This window comes from Salvia splendens, chromosome 11 (genome assembly GCF_004379255.2).
Source record: "Salvia splendens isolate huo1 chromosome 11, SspV2, whole genome shotgun sequence".
NCBI classification, from domain to species: Eukaryota; Viridiplantae; Streptophyta; class Magnoliopsida; order Lamiales; family Lamiaceae; genus Salvia; species Salvia splendens.
The window spans coordinates 11,210,286-11,221,622 of NC_056042.1; the positions used below are offsets into that span (position 1 = coordinate 11,210,286).

Below are 11,337 nucleotides of genomic sequence, written 5' to 3' on the forward strand. Positions count from 1 at the left end.
ACTCCTATATTGTAAAATATAGTGATTGTAAAAATATAATTAAAATATAAGAAATATATTATAATTAACAATTTCTTAAAAGAATATAGAATTAAAATGAATTATCTTAAAAGAATATAAAATTAAAATGAATTATCTTAAAAGAATACAAAACTAATATGAATTATTAGTTTTGGTGGAAAAAGAATTTCAGATTTAATGTATAAGGATAATTAATGTTCATAATATTTCAAAATGATCATGTGGTGGAGTGGTAAAGAAGTTGATATTTAGAGATGAGGTCATGTGTTCAAGTCTTAGCAACAACAAATTTAAAAAAAAAAATTTTGAAAAATTGAACAAAATTTAAAAAAAAAATTTGAAAAATTGAAAAACCGGTTTCCGGTTCGCGGTTGGACCGGTCCGACCGGCCGGTTCCACCGGTTCGCGGCGGTTCAATGTGCTAGTGGTTTTTAGGGGTGAATCGGACCGGACTGCCTACCGGTTCGCGATTGAACCGGTCGAACCGGCCGGTCCGGTCCGGTTTTTAAAACATTGCTACTAGGTAACATTGAAAAATTGACATAAATAGTAAATACATGATTGGACATTTTAGATATTTTATATTAAAAATATATTAATAATTATTACATATTTATACTTTGACTACTATCATTTAGGAAAAGATTCAGTTTTCTAAATGATAGTGATTTTGAGACTTAATGTCCCTATAATATAATACCCTTATGTTTTATTTTCTATAATTAAAATTTATATATACCCTTATGATTTTATTGAATTTTTGCTATATTTGTTTGTGTTACTACTATATTTTATCAGTTTTCTGTATTAATGGTTTATTATTGTGTTTATATTTGGATTATACTCTTACGATTAATAACCTTATGATTCTTATTCCGTAATAAAGTCATCCGTATCATTCAGAATTGGTTGAAATTATAAAAACTAGATTTTAAAAACCGTATCATTCAGAATTGGTTATAAAATTAACCTTAATTAATACCCCTGTATACAAATAATGATTTTAATATGCAGGAGTAATAAAGTGTATGTACAAAATTCAAATTTAACTAAAAATAAAATATAATGCTAAAATTACTACTTAAACTATGTTATCATAGTGTCATAATTTCAAAAAATCATTTTCCTTTCCAAATGAATTTGTCATAAATATAGCCGCATAATTATAACTGCAAAATTTGTCATATATTTGTTGCATTATTTCTATGCAAAACTTCATCAACATTAGGCAATTTCAAGAATACTCCGTATCAAATTTTTTCTTCTATTTTTCTCAAAACTTAAATAGCTTGCCCGTTTAACAAATTGCCTTCAAAAAATTAAATGAGATATATGACTTAAAAAAGAATTATTAACAAATATTCACATCAAAGTATTATATTATAGTATTTATAAATGATAAAATTGACCATTTATACTTAATTATTATTAATATTATCCAACCAGTTAATTTTCATAAAGTGATTTCCTTATAAACTTGACATATTGACTCAAAAATCACACAACGTAATTAAATTGGTAATAATAAAAAAAGTAAAAGGAAAATATTTAATAGTATGAATCCAACTATATTATCATTAAATAAATTTTAAAATTATCCACATGTATATATAATTATTTATTAGCAGGATTATGTTAAAATGCATATAGATCTTAAAATGAGTGAATGAGATTAAAGCTCATGAATTTCAATAAATAGTAGATAAAATATCAACAAAAGGGTAAAATAGTCAATTTGTTATAACATAATAATTTTCATAAATTGTCTTATATCAACATAGTGTATTATTACAAATATCAACATTGTGACCTGAAAATCTCAACACAAGTACCAGAAAACATCAATACAGTTTTATTGATATTGTACATGCATTATATTGGGATGATTTAATGCATTTGTTGATATTTAATCTACTAATCAACATATACAAAAATTAAAATTAAAATTATAAAATTTCATCATCTGATCTACTTCGGAACATATGCAGTTGAGATCTGGTTAGAATCCTTATGAAATTATCTATAATTTGATATATTTTTTACGAAAAAATAATTTAAATCGAGAGAGTTACATAAATTTAAAATTTTAAGATGATTTTGAGGAGAGATAAAGTAGTTAATTTTAACTACCATATATAAGAACTGACATTAATACCCTTTAAATTTATTTAATAATTTTTTTATTTAAATATAATCCACGTTGATATTATTTCAATAACTTAAATCTCTTACTTTAATAACTAAAATTTGGTCTTAATTTGAGATTGATAATTAATTAGCCAGATCATTACTATCTAATTTATTGATTATGGTTAAGTGATTTTATATTGTGCTCCATTGACTCAAAAATCATGAAGCATAAATAGACACTTTGATTGATTATTTCATCAAACTTTATTATATTATTGAAAATTCAAAACGTATACTCCCCATATGTTACAACCGCACTTAGATAAAGATAGCAAGTTCGAGAAAACAACAACTAGAGGGGGTTGAAGAAGTGGCGACTAGAGGTGAGTAAAAAAATCGAAAACCGAATATCCGAATCGAACCAAACCAAAATTTTAAAATTCATTTCAGTTTTTTCGGTTTTTTTCGGTTTTTCGGTTTTGAAAATGCAAATATTTTGGTTTTTTAGTTCGGGCGAAGAAAAAAACCGAAAAACTGAATTATATATATATTAATTTAATATATTATATCATGTATAATAAATATTCTTTTAATATATTCTACTATATAATATATATTATTAATTTTATATTATATATATTTATTCTATTAGTATATATAAAATAAAATAAATTATACATATATATATATATATTAATATTATATGTTTTTTTTCGATTTTTCATTTTTTTCGGTTTTGTTCGGGGTTTTCGGTTTTTTAAGTTTGGTTTTCGATTTTTCAGTTTCGGTTTTTTGGGTTCAGTTCGGTTTGGATTTTGAATTAAATTCGATTTTTCAGTTTTGGCAAAATACCGAACCGAACCGAAACCCGAATGCACACCCCTAGCAAAATTATAAAGGGGTATAGATTTAGAACTCATAAGTAACATGGATAATAGCAAATGACTAATGTACAGCCAAAGTATTCGAGCACACGAGTTCGACCAAAAGATATGTCATGTGAATACAATCGATTAGAGATTTGATTATAGTTTCTCATCAATTAAAATACAGTATACACAAATCGCTGTGAGATATACACTAGTTGTTAGGCTGTGAGAACTATACTAGTTATTAGCACCGACTCCGGTCTCAGCCGGAGCGGATCACTACCGTCAATCAGCACATCACCGTATAATATGGGAGTATTCAAAACGTATACTCCCCATGAGATGGAGGGAGTATTTCATAATTTCAAAAGGAAGTATTTTATTTGTATGCACAGTAACATGTTAGATAAATAAAACCCACCGGATATGTTTAATCATCGGTTAGAAGTTCTGGCACCGATCTTACTTTCTTTCGATTTCATGTCCCAGTCGTTGTAGAAGAGCCCCGAGGTCGCCGGAGCCTGAACAGTCACCTTCGTGCTCGCGATTACCGTCCATACCCGTTCCTCACGACTCTGCCTCACCGTGGACTACGAGCTTGGCTCGACGTCAACCTCTTCGGTAAAAGATCGAACCCTTCCCCCGTCTCTTATTGTCTTAAAACATCTTTAGTGGTTAAAAAAACAGATTCATAGTGCAAGAATGATACTCCTTACCAAGGTAGTTGAGTCGTATTCCTTTTTGGATTGTCTCAGGGTAGTTGAGTCATTTTCTTTTTCGGCAAAAACTTTATCCTCTCTCATATCTTACAATCTTTACCCCTCTTACTTATTTTCTCTTTTATTTTACTCTCTCTACTTTAATATTTCACACACCAATTTTTTAAATCTTGTGCCTAAAATAAATGCCCCAACTACCTTGCGACAGAGGGAGTATTATACTTTTCATTGCATGGGGATTCTCAAACTCCTGGGTCCATCTCTTTGTGGTGTTACAACCCTAAAAGCCATGGATTAAATGTGTAGTTCACTCTTCTAAAAATCTCGTGTCATCACCCAAGTGTTATACTCCATTCGTCTCACAATAAGAGTTAGATTTTGCTATTTCGGTTTGTCCCATAATAAGAGTCACACTTCACTTTTATCATAAAGTGTATGTATGTCCTCCATTCCACTAATCCACTTCACTCACATTTTATTATAAAACTAATATAAAAAGGTGGACCTCATATTCCATTAAAATTTTTAATTCCTTTACATTTCTTAAAACCCGTGCCCATATCAAATGTAACTCTTATTGTGAGATAGAGAGAGTATCTATTATGGGATGAATGGAATACTATTTTGAAAATGGAGAGGTTAGACCATCTCCAACAGTACTGCAAAACCTAAAATGCATTAGAAAAATACCTCCAATGGAAATGGCGGATCCAGGAATTAAAAATCGTGGGGTCGAACAAAATAATAAATAAAATATTTAAATAAATATTTATAAAAATACATTACATATAAAATATATTTATCTTAGGCTAAACACGATACTTGGCTCTTGAGTACAATTCGGAATATTTACATAAATAAATTTTCGTAATTTGAGATAACCATTAATTTCTCTTTCATCATTTCATTCTTGTTTGAATTATTATCAACTATCCCACGATCTTCTAGTCGTGATTCTTGTTCAACATTACCTAGAACAACTAACGATGACTTTTTTAAGAAAATTTAATCCATCAATCTAAATGGAAGGTAATTAAAATCAATAAATAAAAAATAAAGATAATGATATATTTATTAAGATCAGGGTAAAAATATTACTAAATAAAAGTAAATATTAAAGAAGTGGAACCAAATTTTAAAATCATAACAATCTAGAAAAATTATTATTATAAATGATTAGGTATATTGTTATGTTCGGTTTTTAAAAACCAAATAGCACCAAAAACAATTGTAGCAGTTATTCGATGACTTTTTAAGAAAATTTAATCCATCAATCTAAATGGAAGGTAATTAAAATCAATAAATAAAAAAAATAAAGATAATGATATATTTATTAAAATCAGGGTAAAAATATTACTAAATAAAAGTAAATATTAAAGAAGTGGAACCAAATCTTAAAATCATAACAATCTAGAAAAAATATTATTATTAATGATTAGGTATATTGTTATGTTCGGTTTTTAAACACCAAATAGCACCCAAAAAAATTGGAACCAAATCCAAATTTTAAAAACTTTACTTTAAATCTGAAAGCATATTATATAATATTATTATAAATAATGCTCAATAAAATATAATCTCATACTGTATAAAATCGGTCCTCCATTTTAGTGCGTCGCATAGAATTATTTAGTAAGATATTCAGTAAAATATACTACTAGTAATTTATTTTATCTCTTTTTGATAAATACTCCTCTTCCTTTCTTTTTTAAGGGAGTATTAATTATTAGAGCACTAGTCTTCTTCCCCAATTATCCTCTGTCATTCGGGTATCACAGATTTCAGAGTTAAGGGGAGAATTCCGGACACATATTCACGGAATCATGGGCAGAATTCCGAACACCGTGGGATCGGGAACCGATGGGAGGATTTTTCTGGCTATTCTCCGGCGACGGCGGTAGGGTCGGCTGACCCCACTCGACCCCACCTCCCTCTGCCGCTGTTCAATGGTACTGCAAAACCAATCCCATTATAAATTTTTGAAGAAAAAATACTATCTTTAGGTTTGCATTAAAAGTATATTAAAAACATTTTTCATAGTTTGAGTTATTGCATTCAACTCCGAATCAATTCATATATATCAAAATAGAAGAAGAGAAGAAAGAAAAATTAAAGTACAGAGATTAAAAAACTTACAAAGAAAATGTAGCAGCGTGAGAAAGAAAAAGAAGTGGTAAAATAATAACCTAATCTAATCTTATTAATATTTGATTAATTATTAAATGGTGGGCAGGCCCATATTAGTATTATACTATTATTCAACATAATTTTACAAAAAAAATCCATTATTTTACTGAGCCGTTACTTTAGCGGTACATATAAATCTATGAAATCAATTATTTTATTAGATTTTATTAAATAGATTAGTAACTTAGCGGTACATATAAATCTATGAAATTAATTATTTTATTAGTTAATTAAATACTGTATGTACATTAATATTATTCAAACCAACTATGCTATTAAATATAACAGAAAATAGTTAAACATTAGTAATTAAAACACTTTTTATTGTGGTATTGAATTTTAATATTGAGTTTTAGTTATTTTATGTGTACGTTATATTATTTTTTATAGAATTTTTATTGTATTTAAAATTTAAAAATTTTATAACTTATTATTTAAAAATAATAGATTTCATATTTAGTTATATTAATTAATAAATCTTATATTATACTTATTTAATTTAATTTAATTTAAGATAGTGACAAAGTGTCATTGGGTTAGTTAGTGTGTAATTTAGATAAAATATATAGGTATGATTGAAAAGTATAAAAAGTTAGTGGTCGAGGAATATTCTTTTGGTTTGAGTTTAGTATAAATGGCAAGAGCAAAATCAATATTTAGTGTGACATTTACATTAAAATGAGTTTGAGTTTAGTGTAATGGTTGAAGATGATCTTATATAGAAGAGAGTGTCAAATCCATATTCTGTGATAAAGTAACCTCTTCATTTTCCTATTTTTATTATAATGCTGTTATGAAATTTTAGTTATTTTCCCTTTAACTCGAGCAACCACATCAAACTATTACAAGACATCTCATGCAGTAATAACAGTCATAAAACAGAACATAATTTGGATAAAAACCAGTAGGAAAATACCCCCAGGCATATATTTCAGAAGATGAAAATTCAATTTGTACACATTTTACAGAGACAAAAACTTCCCACCACCAATAACAATTAAAATGTGTAGTGCCATTTTAACAATAATATAGTACAAGATTTGGATCCCACTGAAAACAAAGATTTGAAGGTCATGCTTCCCATGTTTAGACAATGTCTCGCTATTGACTTGTCCCACCTGCAGCCAGGACAGGTTCAGCAAAAATACTCACGCAGAGTAGAACAATATGCACGAATGTCAACGAATATTCAACGAAGAAACATAGAGAAATTTGACATCGTACAAGAGAAAATCATTTAGTATATGATGAGGAGGCATGTATGTGAAAGGATAGGAAAGAAAAGATAGTTATATAGTTGTCGAACATGTACATCGACCTCTAAAGCTTTGGGATATTCAGCTCTACAAGAAAGGGTAGAAAATGGACGTGGCTCCTGCACGTTGAAGCAATTTCTGGATGGTATGAGAAGAAAGTAGACTCCTAGCATTGTTTAAGAACATAAGTCCTGATAAATCACGCGTCTCAGTAATGGTGTAGATGAAACTTCAGTAATTCTACATTTTTCCTAAAGAACATTCTTGCCTTTTAATCCTATAATAATGTCTATAGAAAGATTTTTCTTGTTGGAAGTTACTATCATCGGTCTTAGATCATCATTCCTTTACCCGAATCCGACGGACTATTCATACTATAATAAGTTGTGCTGAAAGCTCCAACAGATTATTGAACATTTATCAGTACTACTTAGTTTATTTATAGCAAGAAGTTAAAAGAAGCAGGCAAACTAAAAAAATTGGATGAACATATAGAGATATGATCATTGAGCTGCATAGGACTTCCCTCCCAAGAGAGAGAGAGAGAGAGAAATACCTCCTTACATTAGTGAGTGAATGGCATCATGATCTGTCTATTGACGTCGTCCGCTCATACTCAATGGGCAGAAGAGGGGCCTTCTCACTATTTGTTGTGTTCTTGTCAATCACCTTTAATTCTTTTGCCTTTCCCCACATCACGGAGTAGAACCCGATAACTATGATAACTGACCCCAACAAACTGTATAAAAACCAAATCTATAAACAAAAACACAAGAATAAAAACAGCCATAAAAGAACCCAAGCTTTTGTACAAATTCATAAATTTCAGAGCTATATAAAAAAAAATCCAAAAACCTCACCTTCCTAGATACAGTATGTCGTCCAAGAAGATAACACCGAGCACAGCAGATATCACAATTCCCAACGGATGAAACATTGCAACGAAAAGAGGACCCTTTTTGTGCAGACACCATGCAGTTACACTGACTTGGAATGCAGAACCAAACACTCCCTACGACGAAGAAGAGTTGTATAAATTATACAGCCAAATACGAAAAAGGTGATTTTCCTGACTTTATATTCAATGTGACAAACTGATCTCCATCTAATGCATTGCCTAACATTGAGAATTTTAGATAGAAGTTATAAACCAGCACAGCTATTCACCTACCGAATACAGAACAGCAATCAGTCTGATATTAGGCTGCAACGACCAAGCACTAAGTTCGCGATCAGTAATAAGAGACACGAATGTCGACAGAATGGCAGCAAAGAAGCAGTAAAAGAATACTATAATCAGCTCTGCCGGGTATTTCTTAAGAATCGAGGCCTGCATAAGTAAAAAAAATGAAAAGATTTCATTCGTAGCTCGTCTTGTTCTCTTCATTCTTCATTGCCATAGGTATAGCTATACCTGTACAATTATGTAGGCAGAAGCTACGACACAGTCTGCAGCAAGGAATAACCCTCCGATAATCCAGCTTGACTGTGCTGCTAATACACCAATATACTCGTAATGCAACTTAGGAGACGATAGATGAGTTAGGATCTCGGGGCCTTTGTACAGAGTGACAACAAAGGCGCCAGAAATGGAGACGACCGTTCCCAACGTTTTTGCTAGAAAACTCGAACTCCTACAGTTTAGCACTTCCATCCTAAACACAATACAATCAAAGTTTATGCAATTGCCAATTCCCTCTCATGAAAGATAAGCCACTGGTCGATGTAAGCACAATGTTTGGCATGAAATTAAGAACCTGAATACGACAGCAAGCACGAAGGTGAATCCGGGTATGAGATTCAGCATTGCTGAGGCGAACTCAGCAGAAGTGTAACTGATTCCAGTGTATCCAGTCAGCTGAGCCAAACATCTGCAATGTTATTACCAAAAACACATTGAATAAACAGAAATCAAGATATTCCCCCAAATTCATCAAGGCACAAACTCAATGGTGCAAGAACCTAATCAGAAATTAAAACAGAGATGCAAAAGCAAAAGCCACATTACAACATCATGCTCTCCCAATTGGATGGAGACGGAGTCATAAAAATACGAACTTTGATCTTTCTTTCATAAATTGGTTGCATTCTCAATTAATTCAAATAAAAGGTATCAAGAAACTTGCCCAAGAACACCTAAGGAAAAAAATCCACAAAGAATCAAGAATGTCAGCGGCGGCCGATTAGATGACCTGCAACAAAAAAAACAATTAGTTAAATAGAGAAGAAGTGAGAGAGAGAAAAGAGGGAAGTATTCCACCTGTGAACGAGGAGGGATAGAGGAAGAAGGATTAGGGCGGCGAGGGCGTTGGAGTAAGCGACGAAAGTGTAATTAGTCATTCCAGAAGCAAGGGCGCTTTTGCTGATGATAATGAGGCCAACTTGCGCGGTTGAGGCAAGCACCATCCCCAAATACGGCGTCGCAGCGTGCTCCGCCAGCCCCATCTCGCCGCCGTCAATTTTAGCTAGTGATGTTGGCTTGGTGTAAGTTGTTCAAACAGATTCGGAATTTAGTGACGGGCATTCAACAATTTTTTTAAGTACTCCCACATTTTGTTAGGTGTCTAGATTCAATGGATGAAATTGAATGAGAATTTGATTTTAAGATAAGAGCATCTCCAATAGCACTGGACGTCAAATAGCCAATAAATAGCCTTCACACTGCCACATCATCAGCACTACAATTCTCCTGCCACATCAGCTTGCCACATCAACTGGACATCAAATAGCCCTCACATATCCTTCACACTACCTTTCCACATCACTAATAACAATTATATAATTTAATTTACACTTGTATCAACATACGGAATTTAATTTACGAGACAAATACGGAAAATTCGAATAATAATATTAAAATTTAAAAAGTACATTAATTATAAAAAAAAGTACAATAATATAAAAAAGTACAAAAATTAAAAAGTACATTAATTTAAAAAAGTAAAACAAAATCACTCATCGCCGCCGTCCTCGTCTCCGTCGTCGCCCAGCGCTTCTTCACCGTCGTCGCCGCCGCCGCCGTCACCACCTACGCCGCGGCTATTCCCGCCGGTGTCCCTCCTCATCGCCTCCAATTCTTCACGCTGGCTCTGGAGCAATACACGAAGAAAATCCTTCACCTGGGGGTCCACCGCCGCTTGGAAGTCGGCTAAGGTCTTCACCATTTGAGCGCGCGTTTGTTGGCGCGCGAAGAATTTGAGCTCCTCAGTAGACCTGCCGAGGGGGGATGCCGAATGGACGTCCTGGGAACTCGGGGTGCCCCCCCTCGCAACCTGCTGCGCCCGCCTTTGCCCAACCGGGCGAGGTCGGCGACCGAACGACCGAGGAGTCGGGACCTCCTGGGCCGTCTCAGGGAGGTCTGACGAACCACCGCTGCTGCCGCTATAATCTCCGGTATAGTTCAGTCTCTGCCTCTTCGGCCAGCCAGCGTCGACCCCTGCCCGGAATTTCTCCGACTCGTTGAGCACAACGTAGCAGTTCCAGTAGGTGAACTCATAGTACTTCTTATCCGGATCGGGGTAGGCTCTCTCCGCAATCCTCCTGCAGTCTTCCTCGGTTTGGCCACTGGTCTGCATGCGGAGGGCGTTGGCGTACAAACCTGAAAATCGAGAGACGCCAGCCCTGATTCGGTCCCAGCACTTCCGGACCTCCTCCCCGGTGCACGGTCTCCCTTCAGGGCAAAATGCCCTGTAGGCTGCGGCTATCTTGGCCCACAAGTTGACGATCCTCTGGTTGTTCGAAACCAGAGGATCGTCGCAGACACTCACCCACGCCTTGGCAACCGCAACGTTCTCCGCGTCTGTCCACTTCCTCCGGCCCCGGATTTCGGCTTGGGGCTGCGACGACTCGCCGACCTTCTTCGCCTTGCCCTTCTTCTTACCCCGCCCTACTCCCTGGCTTTGAATGAGAGTTTCCGAAACCTCGTTAATATCAAAACCCAAGTCCGCTAAGGAGAAGGTCTCCGTATACTGTGCATCCGTTGGGGTCGATGTGTGCGAAGAACCGGTGGAAAAATCAAATGTCGGCCGATAGGCGTTGTCCCCCCCGTGCTTCCCCTGCGCCGGGGGAATAATCTGTTGCGCCGGTGGCATCATCTGATGCGCCGGTGGCTGCATGCCGGGTGCCCACCCCGGCATCATCTGCATAGGGTGCTGC

The 11,337-nt window shown here is 34.1% G+C and overlaps 1 protein-coding gene across 2 annotated transcripts; it reads right to left on the reverse strand.

Annotated features, from left to right (window-relative positions):
• Positions 1-6,815: 6,815 nt before the first annotated feature.
• LOC121756197 (WAT1-related protein At3g28050-like) lies at positions 6,816-9,748 on the reverse strand. Of its 2 annotated transcripts, none has more exons than XM_042151685.1 (8): positions 9,443-9,748; positions 9,309-9,374; positions 8,940-9,053; positions 8,597-8,837; positions 8,354-8,512; positions 8,043-8,194; positions 7,747-7,921; positions 6,816-7,044 (listed from the first exon to the last, which is right to left on the reverse strand). In XM_042151685.1, exons 1-7 carry the CDS (start codon positions 9,625-9,627, stop codon positions 7,765-7,767), a joined length of 1,074 nt encoding a protein of 357 aa, XP_042007619.1. In that variant the 5' UTR covers positions 9,628-9,748; the 3' UTR covers positions 6,816-7,044; positions 7,747-7,764. The 2 variants fall into 2 exon arrangements, with proteins under 2 accessions (XP_042007619.1, XP_042007617.1); XM_042151683.1 differs by having other exon boundaries at positions 7,739-7,921.
• Between the last annotated feature and the right edge of the window lie 1,589 nt (positions 9,749-11,337).

What these genes read in the sequence shown, in the direction of transcription:
- LOC121756197 (XM_042151685.1), bottom strand. Translation starts at nt 9,627, where the DNA reads ATGGGGCTGGCGGAGCACGCTGCGACGCCGTATTTGGGGATGGTGCTT. An exon ending in CTATCCCTCCTCGTTCACAG is followed by an intron (nt 9,375 to 9,442) that starts GTGGAATACTTC and finishes TTTTTGTTGCAG; the next exon opens with GTCATCTAATCGGCCGCCGC. An exon ending in GACATACTGTATCTAGGAAG is followed by an intron (nt 7,922 to 8,042) that starts GTGAGGTTTTTG and finishes GTTTTTATACAG; the next exon opens with TTTGTTGGGGTCAGTTATCA.